Source organism: Megalobrama amblycephala, linkage group LG6 (assembly GCF_018812025.1).
Source record: "Megalobrama amblycephala isolate DHTTF-2021 linkage group LG6, ASM1881202v1, whole genome shotgun sequence".
Taxonomy (NCBI): Eukaryota; Metazoa; Chordata; class Actinopteri; order Cypriniformes; family Xenocyprididae; genus Megalobrama; species Megalobrama amblycephala.
The window spans coordinates 43,720,461-43,747,502 of record NC_063049.1 but is presented as its reverse complement, the minus strand read 5'-3'; the positions used below and the strand labels follow the sequence as shown (position 1 = coordinate 43,747,502).

At 33.9% G+C, this 27,042-nt stretch overlaps 2 protein-coding genes across 4 annotated transcripts in view; one reads left to right on the top strand and one right to left on the bottom strand.

The window, feature by feature from the left end:
- lcp1 (lymphocyte cytosolic protein 1 (L-plastin)) overlaps positions 1–11,853 on the bottom strand; it is a 19,677-nt gene extending 7,824 nt beyond the window's left edge. Inside the window, exons 1-8 of one of the 2 annotated variants that reach the window (XM_048194778.1) lie at positions 11,716–11,853; positions 8,215–8,304; positions 6,739–6,902; positions 6,397–6,520; positions 6,142–6,274; positions 1,705–1,786; positions 1,445–1,610; positions 1,002–1,144 (exon numbers count right to left, since the gene is read on the bottom strand). In XM_048194778.1, coding sequence (XP_048050735.1) covers positions 1,002–1,144; positions 1,445–1,610; positions 1,705–1,786; positions 6,142–6,274; positions 6,397–6,520; positions 6,739–6,902; positions 8,215–8,281 — 879 coding nt within the window. In that variant the 5' untranslated portion in view covers positions 8,282–8,304; positions 11,716–11,853. The remainder of the gene's footprint in view (positions 1–1,001; positions 1,145–1,444; positions 1,611–1,704; positions 1,787–6,141; positions 6,275–6,396; positions 6,521–6,738; positions 6,903–8,214; positions 8,305–11,715) is intronic. The other variant, XM_048194779.1, reaches the window with a different exon arrangement.
- On the top strand, positions 11,730–25,925 carry LOC125270807 (leucine-rich repeat-containing protein 63). Of its 2 annotated transcripts, none has more exons than XM_048194781.1 (10): positions 11,730–11,868; positions 14,777–14,865; positions 15,309–15,672; positions 15,766–15,900; positions 16,051–16,211; positions 18,320–18,418; positions 18,494–18,630; positions 19,285–19,368; positions 24,016–24,246; positions 24,407–25,925. In XM_048194781.1, the coding sequence occupies exons 3-10, from the start codon at positions 15,519–15,521 to the stop codon at positions 24,579–24,581; spliced, it is 1,176 nt and encodes a 391-aa protein (XP_048050738.1). In that variant the 5' UTR covers positions 11,730–11,868; positions 14,777–14,865; positions 15,309–15,518; the 3' UTR covers positions 24,582–25,925. The 2 variants fall into 2 exon arrangements, with proteins under 2 accessions (XP_048050738.1, XP_048050737.1); XM_048194780.1 differs by lacking the exon at positions 11,730–11,868 and adding an exon at positions 13,705–14,278.
- Positions 25,926–27,042: the final 1,117 nt, after the last annotated feature.

Below are 27,042 nucleotides of genomic sequence, written 5' to 3'. Positions count from 1 at the left end.
GGATGGATGATGGATGGAATAAATGAGAGATGGATGGATGGATGGATGGAATAAATGAGATGGATGGATGGATGGATGGAATAAATGAGAGATGGATGGATGGATGGAATAAATGAGATGGATGGATGGATGGATGGAATAAATGAGAGATGGATGGATGGATGGAATAAATGAGATGGATGGAAGGATGGATGGATGGAAGGATGGATGGAATAAATGAGAGATGGATGGATGGATGGATGGATGGAATAAATGAGAGATGGATGGATGGATGGATGGATGGAAGGATGGATGGATAGAATAAATGAGAGATGGATGGATGGATGGAATAAATGAGATGGATGGATGGATGGATGGAAGGATGGATGGATAGAATAAATGAGAGATGGATGGATGGATGGAATAAATGAGATGGATGGATGGATGGATGGAAGGATGGATGGAATAAATGAGAGATGGATGGATGGATGGATGGATGGATGGATGGAATAAATGAGATGGATGGAAGGATGGATGGAATAAATGAGAGATGGATGGATGGATGGATGGATGGATGGATGGATGGATGGATGGAATAAATGAGAGATGGATGAATGGAAGGATGGATGGATGGAAAGATGGATGAATGAGAGATGGATGGAAGGATGGATGGATGGATGGAATAAATGAGAGATGGATGGATGGATGGATGGAATAAATGAGAGATGGATGGATGGATGGATGGATGGATGGAATAAATGAGAGATGGATGGAAGGATGGATGGATGAATAAATGAGAGATGGATGGATGGAATAAATGAGAGATGGATGGATGGATGGATGGATGAATAAATGAGAGATGGATGGGTGGAATAAATGACAAACGGATAGATGGGTGGATGGATGGATGGAATAAATGATAGATAGATAGATAGATAGATAGATAGATAGATAGATAGATAGGTAGATAGATAGATAGATAGATAGATAGATAGATCATTGTGATTTTGCTCCTACTGTACCTTAATATCTGAGCTGAAGTTGTTAATTTTGGGACATCCGGCCTCCTCCAGGTGGTAGTTTGCCCAGCGCAGCAGCAGCTCCTCAGGAGACAGTTTGACCAGATCCTCCAGACTCTCTCCATCCCTGAGCAGTGCGATCAGAGCTACACACACACACACAATCATGTGACTCAACGGAGAAACATTCAGTATGTGGACACTTATAATGTCTGAATGTCATTCATTAGATTGCCACAAGTGTCATTTTCTGTGCAGAAATACAGCCTAATGTTCTGCAAACCTAGAAAGAACATTCTATCTCTAAAGAAAACTTTCATGAATAACTTAAAAACCAAAAACTAACATTCCCAGAACATCCTGAAAATTGTTAGCTGGACAAACATGCTGTAGCAGCAGCTCATGTTGGCCGTGTGTGTGTGTGATTATTTTGTAGTAATTTGTACCTTCGTTTCTACTAATTTCAATGTCAGCAAACAGGCCAATTTTGATGACTTGCCACAAGAGTCCCAGCACTAAATGCTGCCTGCCCTCTTTCAGGTCCTCTGCTCCAATGTTCACCACATGGCAGCCAATAGCAGAGGCGGAGTTCAGCGCGAGGTTCAGATTTTCCTGAACATTCAAACATGAACATGAGCATTAAAATCCCATCACAGCAGTGTATGAAACAAACCACCCAATCAGGAATGAGCGTTCGTCAACTCACCTGGATAGTGAAGGGCGTGAGCTTCTTCTTATTGATGGTTCTCTCGTCGATAGTGTCCGCCACAGACAAGTTGATCATTTTACTGCAAAGAGTAATATTTACCTTATTTCTGACTACTGAAATACTGAACATGTATGTATGGAAGCTTGTTTCCACCATGAAATAAAAAATATAAAGTTAATTGCGACTTTTTATCTCACAATTCAGTTTTTTTTTCTCAGAATTGCAAGATATAGGGCCCTATAATACACCCGGCGCAATGCGACGTAAGGCGCAGCGCAAGTGTGTTTGCTAGTTTGCGTCCGGCGCCGTTCGCATTTTCCCGTTCAGCGCCACGTCCTTAAATTAGTAAATGCATTTGCGCCAGTTAGTGCGCCCATGGGCGTGCTGGTCTAAAAAAGAGGTGTGTTCAGGCGCATTGCCGGCGCATTGCTATTTTAAGGAGCTGAAAATAGACTGCGCTATAGACCAACTCAAACCTGGTCTAAAGTCTAAAGTCAATGGCGCAATATTTTTTTGTTAGAGTGCGTTGGTAGAAACTGCGCCTCTGGGCGTGTCCACAGTGCGCGTTGACTTTGCTTATTACACACAGGGATGCGCATCACACAAACATGCCAAATATTAAAAACAAAAGGATTACAGTGTAAAAGAATATTATTGTGTACATAAATATAAAAATGTAATGGTGAATAGTCATTGCGTGTATTAGAATTAGGCTACCTATTTTCAATTCAGCCTATTACTACTTATAATGATGAACGAAATTGGCTAATTAATTGAACAATCGTGCCAATACACACACATATATATTAACTGACTCATCGCGTGTACGCCATGTAAATAGCAATCCGCCATGGCGCGAGCGCATCTCGCTCTTAAAGGGAATGGGAGATGACTCTGATTGGTTTATTGAACGTTACGCCCATTACTCATTAAGAGAATAGGGACAACCCATTTCAAAAATGCGCCCCGGCGCACGGACCGTTTTTCCGTCATTAAAATAGCAAAAGTGGATTTGGACACGCCCTGAGTGCACCTGCGCCGTGCGCTTTACACTTTGCATTTAGATCGTTAAAATAGGGCCCATAAAGTCAGAATTGTGAAGTTATAAAGTCAGAATTGCGAGTTATAAAGTCAGAACTGAGATATAAAGTCAGAATTGCGAGATATAAAGTCAGAATTGTGAGATATAAAGTCGGAATTGTGAGATATAAAGTCGGAATTGTGAGTTATAAAGTCGGAATTGTGAGTTATAAAGTCAGAATTGTGAGTTATAAAGTCAGAATTGCGAGATATAAAGTCGGAATTGTGAGTTATAAAGTCAGAATTATGAGATATAAAGTCAGAATTGTGAGTTATAAAGTCAGAATTATGAGTTTAAAGTGAGATATAAAGTCGGAATTGTGAGTTATAAAGTCGGAATTGTGAGTTATAAAGTCAGAATTGTGAGTTATAAAGTCAGAATTGCGAATTAAAGCGATTGCGATATAAAGTCGGAATTGTGAGTTATAAAGTCGGAATTGTGAGATATAAAGTCAGAATTGTGAGTTATAAAGTCAGAATTGCGAGATATAAAGTCGGAATTGTGAGTTATAAAGTCGGAATTGTGAGTGAGATATAAAGTCAGAATTGTGAGATATAAAGTCGGAATTGTGAGTTATAAAGTCGGAATTGTGAGTTATAAAGTCAGAATTGTGAGTTATAAAGTCAGAATTGCGAGATATAAAGTCAGAATTGTGAGATATAAAGCTGGAATGAGATATAAAGCCGGAATTGTCAGATATAATTGCGAGATATAAAATCATTGTGAATTAAAGTCAGAGTGAGATATAAAGGCAGAATTGCGAGATATAAAGCTGGAATTGTGAGATATAAAGTCAGAATTGTGAGATATAAAGGCAGAATTGCGAGATATAAAGCTGGAATTGTGAGATATAAAGCCGGAATTGTCAGATGAAGTCGGAATTGCGAGATATAAAATCAGAATTGTGAGATATAAAGTCAGAATTGTGAGTTATAAAGTCAGAATTGCGAGATATAAAGTCAGAATTATGAGATATAAAGTCAGAATTGTGAGTTATAAAGTCAGAATTGCGAGATATAAAGTCAGAATTGTGAGTTATAAAGTCAGAATTGCGAGATATAAAGTCAGAATTATGAGATATAAAGTCAGAATTGTGAGATATAAAGTCAGAATTGTGAGATATAAAGGCAGAATTGTGAGATATAAAGTCAGAATTGTGAGTTATAAAGTCGGAATTGCGAGATATAAAATCAGAATTGTGAGATATAAAGTCAGAATTGTGAGTTATAAAGTCAGAATTGCGAGATATAAAGTCAGAATTATGAGATATCAAGTCAGAATTGTGAGTTATAAAGTCAGAATTGCGAGATATAAAGTCAGAATTGTGAGTTATAAAGCCGGAATTGTCAGATAAAGTCAGAATTGCGTGATATAAAGTCAGAATTGTGAGATATAAAGAGAATGTCAGAATTGTGAGTTATAAAGGCAGAATTGCGAGATATAAAGTCAGAATTATGAGATATAAAGTCAGAATTGTGAGTTATAAAGTCAGAATTGCGAGATATAAAGTCAGATAAAGTCAGAATTGCGAGATATAAAGTCAGAATTGCGAGATATAAAGTCAGAATTGCAGAATTGTGAGATATAAAGTCAGAATTGCGTGATATAAATATAAAGAATTGTGAGAGTTATAAAGTCAGAATTGCGAGATATAAAGTCAGAATTGCGAGATATAAAGTCAGAATTATGAGTTATAAAGTCAGAATTGCGTGATATAAAGTCAGAATTATGAGTTATAAAGTCAGAATTGCGTGATATAAAGTCAGAATTGTGAGATATCAGAATTGCGAGATATAAAGTCAGAATTGCGAGTGCGAGATATAAAGTCAGAATTGAATTGCGAGATATAAAGTCAGAATTGTGAGTTATAAAGTCAGAATTGCGAGATATAAAGTCAGATATAAAGTCAGAATTATGAGATATAAAGGCAGAATTGTGAGATATAAAGCTGGAATTGTGAGATATAAAGTCAGAATTGCGAGATATAAAGTCAGAATTATGAGATATAAAGTCAGAATTGTGAGTTATAAAGTCAGAATTGCGAGATATAAAGTCAGAATTGTGAGTTATAAAGTCAGAATTGCGAGATATAAAGTCAGAATTGTGAGATATAAAGTCAGAATTGTGAGTTATAAAGTCAGAATTGCGAGATATAAAGTCAGAATTATGAGATATAAAGTCAGAATTGTGAGTTATAAAGTCAGAATTGCGAGATATAAAGTCAGAATTGTGAGTTATAAAGTCAGAATTGCGAGATATAAAGTCAGAATTGCGAGATATAAAGTCAGAATTATGAGATATAAAGGCAGAATTGTGAGATATAAAGTCAGAATTGTGAGTTATAAAGTCAGAATTGTGAGATATAAAGCTGGAATTGTGAGATATAAAGCCGGAATTGTCAGATAAAGTCAGAATTGCGTGATATAAAGTCAGAATTGTGAGATATAAAGTCAGAATTGTGAGTTATAAAGTCAGAATTGCGAGATATAAAGTCAGAATTATGAGATATAAAGTCAGAATTGTGAGTTATAAAGTCAGAATTGCGAGATATAAAGTCAGAATTGTGAGTTATAAAGTCAGAATTGCGAGATATAAAGTCAGAATTGCGAGATATAAAGTCAGAATTATGAGATATAAAGGCAGAATTGTGAGATATAAAGTCAGAATTGTGAGTTATAAAGTCAGAATTGCGAGATATAAAGTCAGAATTGTGAGTTATAAAGTCAGAATTATGAGATATAAAGGCAGAATTGTGAGATATAAAGGCAGAATTATGAGATATGAAGTCAGAATTATGAGATATAAAGTCAGAATTATGAGATATAAAGTCAGAATTGTGAGTTATAAAGTCAGAATTGTGAGATATAAAGTCGGAATTGTGAGATATAAAGTCAGAATTGTGAAATAAAAAGTATCTATTACCTTTTTTATTTTTTATTTAGTGGTGCAAACAAGCTTCCATATGTATGTTCTTTCCCAGCTAACAAAAATATGTTCTGAGAACATTTCGCTGATATGCACATTAAGTTATGAAAACATTCATACATTTTTTTTTTACGTTTTAAAAGTGTTTTTTCTTGGTTTCGTGACCCTTAAGGGAACATTCCATTTTCCAAACTTCATTTGAATGTTACTTTTGAATGTTCTATTAACATTCCGAAACAAGTAACTTTTAAAAAACATTCCATGAATGATGTATAGATGTTTTTGTAACATTTTGAGAACATTATTAAAGACCAGAAAACTTAGAACAAACATTCTATTAATGTTACCAGAAGAATGTTTGTTCATAACTCTAAGAGAACCTTGCCAGAACGTTCAGAGAATGTTAGCTGGGTTTGTGCTGCAGGTACCAGAGTACGATGCCGTCTCCCACTGCTGTGAACAGATCGTTGGAGCTGGGATCCATGGGAAGGACGTGCTGGCAATCCGGATCTTTCTCCAAGGCTTTATTGACCCAGTTCACAAAAGCCACTTTCTCCTCCTCTGCACACACACACACACAGCATCACCATTATCGAAGGATCTTGCATGTAATGCTGTTAGTATTGTTATTTTTGTATTATTTCTGCATCTCTAGTCTCAGTGTCTGATGTGTTTTGACTCACCGGAGTACGAGTGCTGCGTTCCAGACTGTTCCGAGGTTCCAGCCACTGAACAGATTCCCTCCTTCTTATTAATGGCTTTACGGAAGGTCTTGGCCACTTCTGAGCTCTTCAAGTCATGAACCACCTGAGAAAGATGCACACGGACGACCTTTAGGATGACTGGACAGGTGACAGTTCTCAGCTACGGTCTCAGAACGACTTAAAATCATTTAAATTCATATATTATTATAAGTTGTATTAGATAAAGGCATCTGCAAAATGAATAAATGCAAATATTATATAAGGGGCTTTTGGTTTTCTCTCCCATCTGATAGAGAGGTGACCTTTGACCTTTGACCTGACCTTGGCAAACTCATCAAAGGTGATCTTTCCGTCCTGGTTGAGGTCCATGGTCCTGCTGAGCTCCTGTACGATCTCGCGGATGCGGTATCCTGGCAGTGGGAGGTTGGCTGCTTTGAAGAGGTCGTTCAGCTCGTCTGTGCTGATGTAACCGTTACCGTCCACATCTTCAAGAAAAGGTCAAAGGTCAGTCCCACTGCACAGTAGCGTAACAGCAAATATACAGCATGACCAGTGTAGTCTGAATTGATTCACAAATGTAGTTCTGACTCAAATGTAGATTTAGATTGGTTTTAGTATTATTTATATTATTTTATAGGATTTTTTTTTTTTAATTAACTTTTATTTTTACATTTTCAGTTTTCATTTTAATTTCTTTTAGTCATTTTACCATTTTCATTTGTTTACTTTGCTTTAATTTATTTTTCAGTTTTAGTAATTTTACTACATAAACTTATTTATTTCAGTTGTTTCGTGACCAGTGTAGTCCGAATCACTCTAATGAACTGATTCTTTTAATGAATCACTCAAAAAGACTCAAAATATCTCAAATGTTGATTCAGATTGGTTTGAATCAGTGTTGTTTTAGTATTATTTATATTCTATTATAGTATTTTTTTTTACTATTTTTAATGAGCTTTTATTTTATATTTTCAGTTTTCATTTTAATTTCAGTCATTTTGCCATTTTCATTTGTTTTTGTTTATATTTCTATTTAGCTTTAATTGATTTTTATTTCAGTTTTAGTCATTTTACTAATTAAACTTATTTATTTCAGTTGTTTCATGACCAGTGTAGTCCGATTCACTCTAATGAACTGATTCTTTAAAAATGAATCGTTCAAAATTTCTCAAAAGTAGATTTAGATAGGTTTTAATTAGTGTTATTTTAGCATTTTTTATATACTATGATAGTAATTTGAATTAGCTTTTTTTTTTTTCAGTCATTTTAATTTTTGTTTGTTTTAGTAATTTTGTTATGTTTTTATTTATTTTTATTTCAGTTTTAGTAATTATATTTCAATTTCAATTGCAAGTTTTTCATTTGTTTTTTTGTTTCAAATTTTTACATTTTATTTCAGCTTTATTTCAATTAATAAAAAATATTTTTAATAGTTTTTAGTTTTAGTTAACACAAACAACACTTGTTTAAATCAGTTGAATAAACTGAATCATTGAAAAACAGTTATTGGATTGAATCAGTCTATTGAACATAACTTTTCATGAATCATTCAAAAGGTTTTGGTGCAATAAATGCAAATTTCATTTATTTATTTTTTTAAAAAGTACTATTATTTTTGTTAAGAAACTTGGTCCAATTATTTGGGGCCCTCAAAAGTACTAAAAAGGATTACTAATAAAATTGCAGAGGAACCAGAAGTGTAAAGAGGAATCAGATTTGCAACACATTATGATCCAGTTAAATCTGCTCCATCTTTACACTGCATCTGAATGTAAAGGGATTTGGCTCTTCACTCACCGACTTTGCTGAAGGCCTCTCTCAGTTCCTCCATCTCGTCCCCTGCGATGTGTGATGTGCCCGCCATCTTTCACTGTCACAATAGATCACCTGTGAACAAGAGCGAGAGTGTGTTTGAAGCAGGTGATACACAAACACCTTCCGCTTGTGTCTCTCCACTGATGGAGAACAACGAGATGTGTCTGTGATGAAGTGAAATTGTGCTGTTTGAGAAGAAACAATCCTCTGTTTACAAAAATATTTTCTAAAAACTTTTTGTCAACGTTCCCATTAAGTTATGAAAACGTTATTTCTGAAAGTTCTCTGAACAATCAAAACATCCAGTATTTTAAATGTTCTTTGGTTATGCGAACATTAATGGAACGTTCCATTTTGCAAACATGATGGGAATGTTACTTTTGAATGTTTTCTGAACATTCTGAAACAAGTAGTGACATTTAAACAATGTTAGATGACCTTTTAACTAAAAAAAACGTCATTCAACGTTGGCTTTTGTAACGACGTGGTCTGAAGATGTGAACATGCCATCCAGAGCCTTGTGCAAGACCTTTCACACAGGAAGTGGCTGCTTTTTCTGGTTTTTGAGTAACAACATGTGGTTTTAGGAGGAGAAATTTAAAAATACAGCTCAGCAGAGCATAATCATAGTATCCGGATGAGAAGTATACATGGTTATTGTGACTTTGAGCAATGGCAGCGAACGTTGCAGTACGTTTACAGCAGTTATGCATAGATAAACAATCGAATGAAACATCAGCAGAACTGACTTCCTGCTTCTGAAGGTGTGAAATGAGTCCTCTGAACGTCAGCAGGATGTCAGTAATCATGGAGGAGGTTTGAAGCTCATGGTTTTAAATGTGCCTCAAGCTACTTCACCTCATGATCAAGCTTTACGTTTTGCTAATGTTCCCATTAAGCATTATTTATGAATGTTCTCTGAACATTCCAGTTTTTTTTAAAATGTTTTAAAAACATTTTCTTAGATATGAGCAGTGTTGGTGGTGACACATTACAAGTAACTAGTAAAGTAACGCATTACTTTTTCAATTTACAACAAAATATCGAAGTTATTTTTTCATATTTATTGACTGACAGCTCTCCTGTGCTCATGTTGAGAGAAATAAAGTTGTGTGTGCTGTGTGAACACGATGGGTACTGTAGTTCTAGACTAAATGTGAACATGCATTTACTCATCTCACTTGCATGAAAACATTCAGTATTCCTCAAAATGAATAAAAAACAGTGAAATGCATTCGCAGAATTGCATGCAAACCTTTAATTATTAACTATATTAAATTACACAAATATACTTTATGTATTTAATCTCACTTTATTATCCAATGTCTTTGCTGCTGACCTTCAATGATCTAATTCAACCATACTAATGAGCAAAAATTACTTTAACTTCCTTCTCCTGTATCCTCTTCTTCTTTAAGCTGAAAGCTGAAAGGTTTGTTTGAGTTGCGCCTTCTATTGTACAGGCGTAAATATGCATTTCCTACAACCTGAGGCTTATTCATTTCACTTTTGGTGTGAAAGGGCCTTAACATTTGCCAAAAATAGAACTTTTTTGTTATTAAAAAACAAGCAAGCCCAGCCCAGGTGAGAAAAAGTAATGTAAAAGTAATGTAACGCACTTTTTAGGGAGTAACGCAATATTGTAATGCATTACTTTTAAAAGTAACTTTCCCCAACACTGGTTATGAGAAAGTTAATGGAACATTCCATTTTGCACACATTATGAGAATGTTACATTTGAATGTTCTCTGGACATTCCAAAACAAGTTGTTACATTTAAAAAAATGTCTATTCTCTCTGAACAAACATTCTATTAACGTTACAGGAAGAACGTTTGTTCATAACTTTGAGAGAACCTTGCCAGAACGTTCTGAGAACGTTCCCTGTTCGCTGTGAGTTTAAATCTCCAGAAAACAGCCTATACATTTCTTTCTTGTAACAAAACTAAACACATGTAGTTGTGTGGATAACGAAGAGGGGCTCGTTTGTGTTTTATTCATGCAAATTCTATGAAAAGGACGCTCATTATCACTGCATTTAACATGCAAATAATTGCTCTGTTTAAAGTGATGTCGGCTGCACATTTGCATCTTCATGACAACGATAACTGCTTTTTATCAGCACAAATCTGAGCATCATGTTTCACTGAAAACTGTTTTGGTCACACTTTACAATAAGCTTTCATTTGTTAACATGAACTAACTCAGCATCTCAGTTTTGCATTTATTAATACATTTTTAGGATTAACATTAGTTAATGCACTGTGAAGTAACATGGATATAAACATTTTTATTAACACTTGCTCATTCTAAATTTATGCAGTAACTTTATTGTCTTTTTCTTTGACTTGAGCAATGGAACAACTATTGCTTATTTCAGTATCATTTCAAAATGTCTGCCTTCCACATGTGCTCTGATCTTCCTCTTTCAAATGTTCATTCTGCATTTGTTTTAGCTCAGCCTAGAAATAGATGATGTAATCGATTCTGCTGCTGCACCATTCCACACTTTGACTTTGCAAAGGTGTGAATAAAACTTTATGGCCTTTTACTGAGATGTAAGATGGAGCACAGATGCTTGAGAATGATCTGTAACTTCATGCACTTGTTGCACAGCTAAACCACAGTTTCCTGTTTCAATTTAACAGCAGAGCAAAGCTTCACTTCTGCTTCAGATTACACCAAAGGCTCAAAAATCCCCCAACGCTTCATGCAAACAGCCACAATCATGATTAAGACACACAGCAGGGTCTGAAACTGAAAACTGCGATTCAAAATCTAATGAAAATGAATTTCTCATGCTGCCATGCTGGTAATATCATGTGCATTGGACAATCAAAGTTATTCAATTAAATGGCAATGGCAAATATAAGCCTTTTCACTCTCAAATGTTTGAGCTCGACTGTATTCCCAGCTAACAAAAATATATTTTAAGAACATTTTGCATTGAAGTTATGGAAACGTTATTTCTGAATGTTCTCTGAAGGTTGCTTATGCGAACATTAATGGAACATTACATTTTGAAAACATCATGGAACGTTACTTTTGAATGTTCTCTGAACATTCCGAAACTAGAAGTAACATTTAAAAAATGACAAACGTTCAACTACAATGTTCCACAAAACATTTATAAATAATGTTTTTGTGCTAACGTTTTGAGAACATAATTACAGACCAGATGACGTTCTATTAATGTTACTGGATGAACATTTGCTCATAACTTGCCAGAACGTTCCCTTAATATTGAATAATATTTATATATAAATAATATTAATATTCAACTAAAATCTGTGGAGTAACTGTTGAGAGGTAAAGAATCTAATGCATGAAGCACAAACATGCACAATCATCATCTAAAGCTGTTATATGTTCAGTACACATCATGTGATCAAGATCTGAAAGGATCAGGCTGTTTCTAATTTCATCAGTTCTGGATTTTCTCTCACTCTACAGACAAATGCAGACTGTGTTGTGCATCTCTTACCTACAGATGGATGGTGGACTTGATGATGTATCTGTCTCTGGTGAGTTTCTGGCTGCTGCTGTAACTCTATTCAAATGTGAGAGGAAGGAAGTGTCATACAGCGTCCTGCACCACAAACGAAACAGGAACACAGAAGGTCTATGTCTTTATAAGGTAAAATGCTTGACTTCTGCACACAGTATCAAACATGATGGATTTCTGACACTGTTCTGAGATTTAACAATGCTGAGGTTAATATTTTGATTTACCCCCAGAAATAACCCATCTAACAGAGAATGTTCTGTACAGGCAAGGTTCTCTCAAAGTTAAGAAAAAAACGTTCTTCCAGTAACATTAATAGAACATTCGTTTTAAGTTATCTGGTCTTTAATAAAACGTTAAAACAAAAACATTATTGATGGAATGTTTTTTTTCTGAAACTTTTCATTGGATGTTCCACTAACCTTTTTAACCCTTTCATGAATTATGACAACCTCAGACAGGAATGTTTTATTGCTCTAAGGGCATGAAAAACAAGATTTAAAATTTTTGTTTACACATATTTTACAAAGAGATTTTTCAGATGTCCACTTGAGTGGACAGTATGCGTTTATGGTTTGTAACGCATTACAGGTAACATGCATAAGGTAATCAGATTACTTTTTCATGTAATGAGTAAAGTAACACATTACAGGTAACGCATTACTCGTTACATAAAAAAGTAATCTGATTACCTTATGCATATTACCTGTAATGTGTTCCTTTATTCATTACACGCGTTACTTTACTCGTTACATGAAAAAGTAATGATTACCTTATGCATGTTACCTGTAATGCATTACTTTAGTCGTTACATGCTTTACTTTACTTTACTTTACTTTACTCGTTACATGCGTTACTTTTCTCATTACATGAAAAAGTAATCTGATTACATAAAGTAACACATTAGAGGTAACATGCATAACATTACATGCATTACTTTACTCGTTACATGAAAAAGTAATGATTACCTTATGCATGTTACCTGTAATGCATTACTTTACTCGTTACATGCGTTACTTTACTTTACTTTACTTTACTCGTTACATGCGTTACTTTTCTCATTACATGAAAAAGTAATCTGATTACATGAAGTAACACATTAGAGGTAACATGCATAACGTAATCAGATTACTTTTTCATGTAATGAGTAAAGTAACGCATGTAACGAGTAAAGTAACACATTACAGGTAACATGCATAAGGTAATCATTACTTTTTCATGTAACAAGTAAAGTAACGCATTACAGGTAACGCATTACTCGTTACATAAAAAAGTAATCTGATTACCTTATGCATGTTACCTGCACTGTGTTACTTTACTTGTTACATGAAAAAGTAATCTGATTACCTTATGCATATTACCTGTAATGTGTTCCTTTATTCATTACATGCGATACTTTACTCGTTACATGAAAAAGTAATGATTACCTTATGCACGTTACCTGTAATGCATTACTTTACTCGTTACATGCGTTACTTTACTTTACTTTACTTTACTCGTTACATGCGTGACTTTACTCATTACATGAAAAAGTAATCTGATTACATAAAGTAACACATTAGAGGTAACATGCATAACGTTACATGCGTTACTTTACTTTACTCGTTACATGCGTTACTTTACTCATTACATGAAAAAGTAATCTGATTACATAAAGTAACACATTAGAGGTAACATGCATAACGTAATCAGATTACTTTTTGATGTGCGTTATGTAATCAGATTACTTTTCTGATGTAACAAGTAATGCTTTACAAGTAACGTACATTATGTAATCACATTGATTTTTTGATGTAACTGCAAAATAAATTCTAATATAAAGTCGCAATTGCGAGATATAAAGTCAGAATTGCAAGATATAAACTTAAAGATATAAAGAATTTTTTCTCAGAATTGTGAGATAAAAACACAATTGCGAGTTATAAAGTCCAATTCTAAGAAAAAAAGACTTTAAAAAGTAAGAATTGCGAGATGTAAACTTGCATTTGCAAGAAAAAAGTCAGAATTGTGAGATAAAACGTCGCAATTACCTATTTAATTTTTTTATTCAGTAGGCTAACATTCAGTGTGAACCTGCCCTAATACATGATATCTTAGATGAAATCAGCAAGCAAGCTGATAAATATTTGCAACACTGAGGAAAAAATGGATTGTGTTCATGGGATCAGGAAAAGCTCTCTGGTATGATTTGATTTACATTTAAAACTGTTTGACTTATGTATGGATGTATGTGTGTCCAAACGTCTGTTATACTAAGTTCTGTTTTTACTTCTGTTTCCTTGAAAATATAAAGTTGGGGAAAAAAACATGTTTAGAACATATTTTTTAGCTGGGAATACAGTGTCACTCTCAAACACGAGTCAAACGCGCTTTACTAGAGTATGAAAACTGAAGTTAGAATGCAAATTGCTTGAACGCGCATGAAAGCGGCAGGTGACGTCACACACGAAAATGTCACAAAGCGGCTTTGATCTTTACGCGCGCCGTGAGTTTGACAGGCGGTTGCTAGGGCGGTTGCTAGAGACTCAGATGCGGATCTCTGGTGAGTTTTCTGGTGTTTTCATGGTTTAAAGTTTGCAGAAATCAGCGAATAACGGAGAAAATGAAACATACAGTGATTAAAGGTTGATCAGGTTTAAGTATAAACTAATAGATGGTTTATATGGCTTTAAAACGCGATCAGTATATGAACGATGTGTCTTAGGTTTCGCTATTTCAGAACTTTATTTAGCAGGACATTTGCAGTTTGATCCTTATATAACAATATTAATAATAAATAACAATGCCATGAGATTATTTTCATGACGCTTGATTTCTCTTTACTGTAATGCAAAATTAATAAATAATATATTTAAAATGTAAATATTTCTGCATTAGTATTTGTTGCACTATATATACATATACTGCTGCCAAAAAATATTAATAGTCCTGAAAAGGGCTTCATTTTCTTTATGCAACATATCTTCATCTGCATCCGTCTTATTTCTGTTGTTTCTGAGGTGAAATGTGTCTTGTACATGTTTATCGCTGATGTTCATAGACACTGATCAGAAATGAAGCTGTTGAGAAGACCCCTGCCCCCTATAAAGACAGCACACTACAGCACACCGCCTGCGCCCAGAACCACAGGTGACTCGTCATATATTTATTATATTTACACATGGCATCATGTGATCATTCCCGCCAACCGGGAACGTTCTCAGAACTTTGGCTAATGTTCTGGAAATGTCATATCAAAAACGTTATTCTAGTAACATTAATAGAACGTTCGTCAGATTCGAATCAGATTCGAAAATCTGATTATTTAAATAGATTCAGTAGTTGATAATAAACTATGCCATGATTTAAGTTTATTAGATTGGTTATGCTAAATTGTGTAATTCAAATGGATGGAAATTTATATGCCATTTAAAAAAATAAATCTTAAATTCACTCCTAGCTGTATTTTTAGTGTAGACAAAGAAGAAGCTCAAATATAAGAGTTTTAATTTGATATCTACATTATTCCATCTGAGTGATTTCACTGTTATTATAACAATATGAATATGATGATGTCATCTCTGTGTTTCTAGACCAGGAACGCGCGAGTCCGTTTGCAGTCCACAAACTTATCTTGAGGATTGTGTAACGTGTCGTGTTGGCACATTACCCAGAATCCTCAGAGGTTTCCCTCATCAGCCTCAGCGCACGCCCACGGGTCGCCGACTCCTGACCTCTTCTGCCTCAATGACTTCCTGCAGGTCGGCCGGTCGGGCCGCGGGTCACTGGACGAGCTGAGGAAGATGGTGCTGTCCAGCCGTAACTACAAAAAGCTGCTGCATTTGTTCCTGTCGGAGCTGCACAGAGGCCGGCAGTGTGAAATAGCCAATCAGACGCTGAGCTGCGAGGGTCTGCCGCCGGTCGCACGCAGGATCCCTCAGAGACAGATCATATGCGGTAATACACACTTTGAAACAGTCAGTGGTGTGTGTGTGTACCTACTTAACCATATTTTGTACCCAGAAGTGAGCAAAACCTGTGTGTGTTCAGAGTTAGCAGCCGTGGTTCAGATAGAAGCACAAGCACGAAACTCTTTCAGGAGTAATTCTGGAGTGTGTCGACCGTCTGAAGATCAATCAGTGGATCAGCTGTGGACGTCAGCAGAGCGACGGACTGAACGCACAGGCAAGAATACATACTTCAGTGTCACATGATCCTTCAGAAATCATTCTGATATGCTGATTTGCTGCTCAAGAAACAGTTCTGATTCATATTTTTGTGGAAGGTTTTGTGGAACTATTCACCTCCTGAGTCTCTGATTCTCATCTTTCACAGCACATGAAGTTCTTCTGAACGCGGTGACCAGCAAACACTTCCAGGGCTCCCGTCGCTCTCGCTCGCCGTTCCGCTGCGGAGGAGAGTGTGACGTCATCAGCGCGTCTGAGCTGAACGTCCTCGACTGCCTCACACGAGGAGGAACGAGCCTCAGCTTCAAGGTGTGTGTGACTCCACATCAGGCCCTTGAAACCTGATGATCTCCAACCAGTAACATCAGAAGACCAGAACTCTGACATTTTGTACTGGGAACTAAACGTCACAGCTAACAAAAATACAAACTACACAAATCAAGTAAAAGTACAAAAGTACTTGATTTTTAGTGTACTAAAGTATCAAACGGGACCTATTATGCCCCTTTCACAAGATGTAATATAAGTCTCTGGTGTCTCCAGAATGTGTCTGTGAAGTTTCAGCTCAAAATCCCCCACAGATCATTTATTATAGCCTATTTGGGCGTGAGCAAAAACACGCCGTTTTTGTGTGTGTCCCTTTAAATGCAAATGAGCTGCTGCTCCCGCCCCCTTTCCAGAAGAGGGCGGAGCTTTAACAGCTCAACAACAACAAAGCTGGAGAATCTCACGCAGCCAAAATGACGAAAGTGTTCAGCCTTACATTGTTCAAACCGGAGTCGACACTGATGGAGAGACTCAGGAAGAAGTTACAACTTTTAGACGTTTCTGAATGGTTAGTGGATAAATTTATGTAGTTGCTGTGGAGTTGATTCAACTTATCCACTAGCATGTGTCGTCATGTTCATCTTTTGTGTTGAATTGACCCTCGTTTGTGAAGCAGTGCAGCGTAAAATGACGGCATGACAACAACACTCTACTACAACAACTCTTCCTCTTCTCTAAAGCAGCCCAACATGGCCCCGCCCCCTTTGTTGTGTGTTTATTACTCACCCTCATGTCGTTCCACACCTGTTAGACCTTCATTCATCTTCAGAACACAAATTAAGATATTTTTGATGAAATCCGATGGCTCAGTGAGGCCTGCATTGACAGCAAGATAATTAACACTTTCAGATGCCCAGAAAGCTACTAAAGACATATTTAAATCAGACATATTTTAATTATCTTGCTGTCTATGCAGGCCTCACTGAGCCATCGGATTTCATCAAAAATATCTTAATTTGTGTTCTGAAGATGAACGAAGGTCTTACGGGTGTGGAACGGCATGAGGGTGAGTAATTAATGACAGAATTTTCATTTTTGGGTGAACTAACACCTTAAGCATGAAGTAAATGTTCCTCAGAATAAAAATACTCCAGTAAAATACTTGAAAAATTTACTTAAGTAAAGTAACAAAGGTCATTACTGTTCACCACTGCATTTTGCTAACATTAAGTTATGAAAACATTAATTCTGAATGTTCTCTGAATGTTCAAAACGTCCAGTTTATTGAAATATTTTAAAAACAATAAGGGAACATTCCATTTCATCATTGTGCATTCCATTTTTTCATTATGAGAATGTTACTTTTGAATTTCTCTGAACATTCTAAAACAAGTTGTAACATTTTAAAAAAACGTTAGATAAACGTTCAACTAAATCCTTGCCAGAATGTTTCCTGTTGGACGGGATTGCAGTCATATTTGTGACATATTTGGTTGTGACTTAAGCTCAGTTAGCTCATTGGACGTGATGTTATGGTGCCTTTGAAGCTGAAACCAGTTCAGACCAGCTTCGTAATCGTATGCGGTCGGTTCCGTCATCACTCGCCCCTCAGTTCAGTGATGAGTCAGACCTGAGTTCCTCTGTCCAGGTCAACAGAGATTCTGTTCTCAGAGCTCCATGTCTTCAGTCCTGCCGTGTGGACAACAGATCTTCTGTAGGCGAAGCTTCTGCATCCACACAAAGATCTTTTTTGTCTCTTTAGGAAATGAAACATTCTGATTAAAAGGGGAAGAAGAGCATGTGCACTTCTCTTTCACCTCCTTTATTTTTATTTGCAATTTAAGGAACTGTTTGTAGTCATATCTGTAATTGTGTTTGTTGAGTGTGATGATGTCTTGGGTTAATATTAGCTTCATTTTGGTGTTTATATTTATACTTATGAGAAATAAGTGTGAATATGTGCACACATTGTTTTCCAAAACTATTAACTGTAACTGTAAGTGTAAATGGAAGCATTATCATTGATTATTCTAATCATAAATGTAGCTGTTTATTGAAAAAGTAATATCAGTAAAAGTAATAATCCACCGGTGGACGTGTCTAACTGTGATTAATAATAATAATGAGATTATGATTGTGTTTTCCCACAGGCTCATTTCATCCGTGATCTTCCTGACGTGACGTCACTGTCTGAGCGTCTCCAGTATCTGAACCTGTCCTTCAATGACCTCACACACGTTCCTCAGGAGGTGCTTCAATTTCATTTGTTCTGTTTCCTGTCATGATTCAGATCATGTGTGACGTCCCTCGTCTTCCTCTCTCAGGTGTGTGATCTTCATCAGCTGCAGGTGCTGAAGATGAGGAATAACCCCATAGAGGAGCTTCCCGCTCAAATCAACAAACTCCACAAGCTCCAGACGCTGGTCGTCTCCTTCTGCAAGATCACACAGCTGCCCAACCAGTGAGAGAAACACACACACACACACACACACACACACACACACACACACACACACACACACACACACACACACACACACACAAATTACACAAAAGGAAGCCCATCTAAGGACCCTTCAGATGTTTTGCATTCTGACAATATTTCCATGACAATAAACACATTTTCCTCCAGAATCCTCATTACTGTGATACATAGTGTTTTTATAGTTCTCAGCTATTTTAATTAGATCCTTGTTACTGTAAAAAGATCTTTAATATAATGATATTTTAAATTTAACATGTGATTCATGAATGCTTTATAAAGGTTGGCCTCTTTTTTAGGGAAGTGAAAGCACTTAAAAAATGAAAGTGGAAAAAAGTTATGGAAGTTTACTTTACTGTTTTGAGTTTTTAATTTTGAGTGTTTATGCTTTTATATGATTACTAATTTAAGATGATTACTAAAAGTGCAATAAATAAAGCGTGCAAAAATGACACTGAAGTTAACAGGCTATATCGCATTTTCAATTTTACACTTTTTTTCTGTTATTTCCAGTGGCGCTGAGTATCATGATGGTTCTTTGCATCGTTCTGTTTGTTGCCTCATAATGCAGTTTCAGCACTCGGCTAGACACTTTATATCTCTTTCTGTGTGTGTGTGTGTGTGTGTGTGTAGGCTGTACTCTCTGCCCTGTCTGCAGCATCTGGACGTGTCCTATAATCTCCTCAGATCCCTCAGCAGTGACGTCAGACACCTCAGGTCAACCTTCATTATTAACAATCACGTAATACTAAAAAATAACCAATAAATACTACTATAATGATAACGAACAATAACTATAATGATAACGATAGCAATAACTGTAGCAGTATCTGTGGTGATAACTATAATAAATGTAACAATAACTATAGCAATAAATGTAATTAATAAAAAAATATAGCTATGATGATAACCATAACTATAAATGTAACAATAACTATAGCGATAACTATAATGAAAACTATAGCTATAACTATAGCAATAGCTATAGCAATAACTATAACGATAACTAACAAAAACTATAGCTACCACTACAACGATAACTATAATGATAAATGTAACAATAACTGTAGCGAAAACTATAGCGATAACTATAGTGATAACTGTAATGATAAATATAACAATAACTATAGCAATAACTAACGAAAACAATAGCTATAACTATAGCATTAACTATAGCGATGACTATAATGATAACTAACGAAAATGATAGCTGTAACTTTAGCAATAACTACAACGATAAGTAACAAAAATTATAGCTATAACTATAGTGTTAACTATAACAATAACTAACGAAAACTATCGCTATAACTATAGCTATAACTAACGAAAACAATAGCTATAACTATAGCTATAACTAACGAAAACAATAGCTATAACTATAGCATTAACTATAGCGATGACTATAATGATAACTAACGAAAATTATAGCTGTAACTTTAGCAATAACTACAACGATAAGTAACAAAAATTATAGCTATAACTATAGTGTTAACTATAACAATAACTAACGAAAACTATCGCTATAACTATAGCTATAACTAACGAAAACAATAGCTATAACTATAGCTATAACTAACGAAAACAATAGCTATAACTATAGTGTTAACTATAACAATAACTAACGAAAACTATCGCTATAACTATAGCTATAACTAATGAAAACTATCGCCATAACTATAGCTATAACTAACGAAAACAATAGCTATAACTATAGTGTTAACTATAACAATAACTAACGAAAACAATCACTATAGCTATAACTATAGTGTTAACTATAACAATAACTAACGAAAACTATCGCTATAACTATAGCTATAACTAATGAAAACAATAGCTATAACTATAGTGTTAACTATAACAATAACTAATGAAAACTATCGCCATAACTATAGCTATAACTAATGAAAACAATAGCTATAACTATAGTGTTAACTATAACAATAACTAACGAAAACTATCGCTATAACTATAGCTATAACTAATGAAAACAATAGCTATAACTATAGCTATAACTAATGAAAACAATAGCTATAACTATAGTGTTAACTATAACAATAACTAATGAAAACTATCGCTATAACTATAGCTATAACTAATGAAAACAATAGCTATAACTAGTGTTAACTATAACAATAACTAACAAAAACTATCGCTATAACTATAGCTATAACTAATGAAAACAATAGCTATAACTATAGTGTTAACTATAACAATAACTAATGAAAACTATCGCTATAACTATAGCTATAACTAACGAAAACAATAGCTATAACTATAGCTATAACTAACGAAAACAATAGCTATAACTATAGCTATAACTAACGAAAACAATAGCTATAACTATAGTGTTAACTATAACAATAACTAACGAAAACTATCGCTGTAACTATAGCTATAACTAATGAAAACTATCGCCATAACTATAGCTATAACTAACGAAAACAATAGCTATAACTATAGTGTTAACTATAACAATAACTAACGAAAACAATCACTATAGCTATAACTATAGTGTTAACTATAACAATAACTAACGAAAACTATCGCTATAACTATAGCTATAACTAACGAAAACAATAGCTATAACTATAGTGTTAACTATAACAATAACTAACGAAAACTATCACTATAACTATAGCTATAACTAACAAAAACAATAGCTATAACTATAGCTATAACTAACGAAAACAATAGCTATAACTATAGCTATAACTAACGAAAACAATAGCTATAACTATAGTGTTAACTATAACAATAACTAACGAAAACTATCGCTATAACTATAGCTATAACTAATGAAAACTATCGGCATAACTATAGCTATAACTAACGAAAACAATAGCTATAACTATAGTGTTAACTATAACAATAACTAACGAAAACAATCACTATAGCTATAACTATAGTGTTAACTATAACAATAACTAACGAAAACTATCGCTATAACTATAGCTATAACTAACGAAAACAATAGCTATAACTATAGTGTTAACTATAACAATAACTAACGAAAACAATCGTTATAACTATAGCTATAACTAATGAAAACAATAGCTATAACTATAGTGTTAACTATAACAATAACTAACGAAAACTATCGCTATAACTATAGCTATAACTAATGAAAACTATCACCATAACTATAGCTATAACTAACTAAAACAATAGCTATAACTATAGTGTTAACTATAACAATAACTAACGAAAACAAACGCTATAGCTATAACTATAGTGTTAACTATAACAATAACTAACGAAAACTATCGCTATAACTATAGCTATAACTAACGAAAACAATAGCTATAACTATAGCTATAACTAACGAAAACAATAGCTATAACTATAGTGTTAACTATAACAATAACTAACGAAAACAATCGCTATAACTATAGCTATAACTAACGAAAACAATAGCTATAACTATAGCTATAACTAACGAAAACAATAGCTATAACTATAGCTATAACTAACGAAAACAATAGCTATAACTATAGTGTTAACTATAACAATAACTAACGAAAACTATCGCTATAACTATAGTTATAACTAATGAAAACAATAGCTATAACTATAGTGTTAACTATAACAATAACTAATGAAAACTATCGCTATAACTATAGCTATAACTAATGAAAACAATAGCTATAACTATAGCTATAACTAACGAAAACAATAGCTATAACTATAGCTATAACTAATGAAAACAATAGCTATAACTATAGTGTTAACTATAACAATAACTAACAAAAACTATCGCTATAACTATAGCTATAACTAATGAAAACAATAGCTATAACTATAGCTATAACTAATGAAAACAATAGCTATAACTATAGTGTTAACTATAACAATAACTAACAAAAACTATCGCTATAACTATAGCTATAACTAATGAAAACAATAGCTATAACTATAGTGTTAACTATAACAATAACTAACAAAAACTATCGCTATAACTATAGCTATAACTAACGAAAACAATAGCTATAACTATAGTGTTAACTATAACAATAACTAATGAAAACTATCGCTATAACTATAGCTATAACTAACGAAAACAATAGCTATAACTATAGCTATAACTAACGAAAACAATAGCTATAACTATAGTGTTAACTATAACAATAACTAACGAAAACAGTCGCTATAACTATAGCTATAACTAACGAAAACAATCGCTATAGCTATAACTATAGCAATAACTAACGAAAACTATCGCTATAACTATAGCTATAACTAACGAAAACAATAGCTATAACTATAGTGTTAACTATAACAATAACTAACGAAAACAGTCGCTATAACTATAGCTATAACTAACGAAAACAGTCGCTATAACTATAGCTATAACTAATGAAAACAATCGATATAGCTATAACTATAGCTATAACTAATGAAAACTATCACTATAACTATAGCTATAACTAACGAAAACAATAGCTATAACTATAGTGTTTACTATAACAATAACTAACGAAAACTATCGCTATAACTATAGCTATAACTAACGAAAACAATAGCTATAACTATAGTGTTAACTATAACAATAACTAACGAAAACAGTCGCTATAACTATAGCTATAACTAATGAAAACAATAGCTATAACTATAGCTATAACTAACGAAAACAATAGCTATAACTATAGCTATAACTAACGAAAACAGTCGCTATAACTATAGCTATAACTAATGAAAACAATCGCTATAGCTATAACTATAGCAATAACTAATGAAAACTATCACTATAACTATAGCTATAACTAACGAAAACAATAGCTATAACTATAGTGTTAACTATAACAATAACTAACGAAAACAATAGCTATAACTATAGCTATAACTAACGAAAACAATAGCTATAACTATAGTGTTAACTATAACAATAACTAACGAAAACAATAGCTATAGCTATAACTATAGCAATAACTACCAAAAATAGCGATAACTATAGTGACAAATTTAACTATAGCAATAAGTATTATGGTAACTATAACGACACCAGCGGACAATATTGTTGTTTATTTTAAGCGCGCTGCAGTTTTGTCTGTCTATTTAAACACTCAAGCTCTTTAAGCAGGATGGATTCTGATTGGCTGTCAATGTTTTTATCGTTCATCAGCTGGAAAAAATCGTTCTGAAAGTGATTCCAACAATATTGTTCCTCCGTGTCATTATCATTATAGTTGTGGTGTGAACTCTGCTACTCTCATAGCATTACAACGATTATTAAAGTGTTATCGTTATAGTTATCATCCTCGATGTGAACAGACCTTATTAATAGAATTCACTCAGTATTCTATAAAAGTGCAGTTTGTGGTTGTGTTCATTCAGTGTGTGTGTGTGTGTGTGTGTGTGTGTGTTCAGGTCTCTGAGGTCTCTGAACGTTGAAGGGAATCAGTTAGCGGCTCTTCCCGCCGGTCTGCTGCGTGTGTCCGTGTCGGAGCTCCGGCTGTCTGGGAATTACACACACGCATTACTGTGGAGCGAGAACAGCTGTAACTCTCCTCAGACGCTGCTGCACACGGCCGCACACACACTCGCACACACACTCACCTGCACACACCTGCCGCCCGCCGCACAACTCGTCCTGCGCAGGTAATCTTTTTTTTATTACTTGATAGGATAACTATTTTAAGCCTGTTGAACTGCAGATATTGAGCAGCACAAGAACCTGCTTCATACTTGTGTAAAGTTTGTGATCTAGTCTGACTTGTTGGAAGAAGGTACTATATAATGCTTGTGTGTGTGTTCTCAGAGCTGGTGTGTGTGACGCTTGTTCGGGACCCATGTTCGGCCCGGGTCTCAAGCTCATCCGTCCCGTTCACGGTGCGTTTGGCCTTCAGTTCGTCCCCGTCATGTTCCTGTGCTGTTCTCCTGCGTGTCTCCACAGCTTCAGGAATCACATCAACGAACAACCAGCGAGTGTGTGATCGGACAAGAATGAATTTCTTCTTCTGTTGATGCTGATGGAGCTGCTGCAGCTTCACACTTCTCTAAAACACTTTCAAAAACATGTTTCGCTAACACTTTCTATGAAGACCATGCTTATAATGATTTATAGCCACATTTATACTTATTTATAAGTATTACTATTCTATAAAGACTCATTAAGACCTATACTGCATTATAAGAGCAGTTATAGATACATTTATATTATAAGCCATGCGTTTGCTTTTTCAGTGTGCATGATCATAATTCATTATACACTGATTTATAAATGATCACAAAATAGTTCCAGAGACACTTGTTTGCTGTTTCAGCTAGTCATTATGTCTTTAATGATTAAAGTTTGCATTAGAGGTCATGAATGGTCATTTTGATTTGTTAAACTCAATATCTCCTCAGCCATTTGCATGGTATTGTTTATAGCAGTTTGGAATTATACTTTAAAAATATTGTTGCAGTGTTTTGCTAGTATGTAACATTAAAAAAATATACTTTTTTCAACTGTTTGTATAAACGATTTCCGTTTTTTTTATTTCATTACAGAAATTGTTGTTCATTAGTTACATTTACAAGTAAGCTTAAAATGTACACTGAGCACATATTTGTGATTTCTTAACATTTGATTTAGGAAATCCTGTGTTTTCACTTTACTCAATGTATTTATAGAGATTAGTAACTATTATTACTCACAATAAGTATTTATAAGAACACAAAATGGCTATTAATAACAATATATTCACTAATTTGACAAATAAATCTCAATAAAAGTCATTTTAACTATAATGTAACATTATAGCAATGCAAGCTGCATCTTTATAAATACATTCATGGAACCATATGACGGACTAATTAATACTTATAAATCAGTGTATAATGAATTATGAACATGCATTGAAAAGGAAAATGCATGACTTATAAGTAATTATAAAAATAATATAAATGTATCTTTAACTGTTCTTATAATGCAATATAGGTCTTAATAATTCTTTATAAATATGTTTATAAAATAGTAATGAATAAGTATAAATGGAGCTATAATTCATTATAAGCATGCTCTTCATAGAAAGTGTTACCATACTTTCATTTTGATTGTTTTGAACTTCTTGAGGCCAAATACTGTATACTTTAATATTCGTCAATGTATTAATCTAGTGTTTATAGAATACATTATTGCACAGCAACTTTACAGTGACTGACTCATATGACACTCCCTCTGACTGGAGAAAAATATCCTTTAATTATATGCTTTCTGTTTACTGTAAGCTAGATTCAAAATGTTTTATGTAAGAAGTAAAATACAGTAAAAAATATCTAGTTTGAATAATCAAGCACTCATGATTTCTTCACTAAATGAACACATGAATCATATTTAGTCATTTTCATTTATATTCACCAATATAACACAGTCATGAACAGCAGTTTCAATTTCAGTGAACATTTATGAGTGATGATGTGAATGAACATGTTCATGAATCAATTTCAGTGAATCAAACCCACTTCAGTAGTTTTTTCCTTCTGAAGTTTAAATGAGAAACATCTGTCTGAACAACACAAATCTGAAGCAGCACAACATTTCAACATTGATAATAATCATAAATGTTTCTTGAGCAGCAAATCATCATATCAGAATGATTTCTGAAGGATCATGTGACACTGAAGACTGGAGTAATGATGCTGAAAATTCAGCTTTGATCACAGGAATAAATTACACTTTACTAGATATTCACATAGAAAACAGCTATTTTACATTGTATGCTATACTAAATACTCATAATGACTAAGTAAGCCATAATTATGATATTATGATATGCCATAATTATGATTGTCATAATTTGGACGTTTTATATCATAATTATGACATTAGAGTCAAAATTATGACATACAAAATTGAAATTGTGACATAAAAGGCTGAAATCGTGACTTAAAAAGTCAAAATTATGACAGAAATACTTTTTAATCCCATAATGATTAAGTATGCCATAATTATGACTGTCATTATTTCAATTTTTTTGTCATAATTGACATAAAAAGTCAAAATTATGACTTAGTATGTGATACTTTGAATTTTGTGGCATAATTTTGATTTTTATCTCATAATTGGCATTACAGTTTTTTGTAATAATTTTGACTTTTATCTCACAATTGATCAAATGTCAAAATTATGACTTATCTAATATTTTGGTTTTATGTCATAATTTGGACTTTTATCACATAAACACAACTTTTTAATCCCATAAGGACTAAGTATGCCATAATTCTGTCATAATTTTCAGTCAAAATGTCATATTTTATAATCTATGTAATATTTTGACTTTTATGTCATAATTTTCGACTTTCATGACATTTTCAACATTGCTAATAATCAGAAATGTTTCTTGAGCAGCAAATCATCATATCAGAATGATTTCTGAAGGATCATGTGACACTGAAGACATAAAAAGGCTT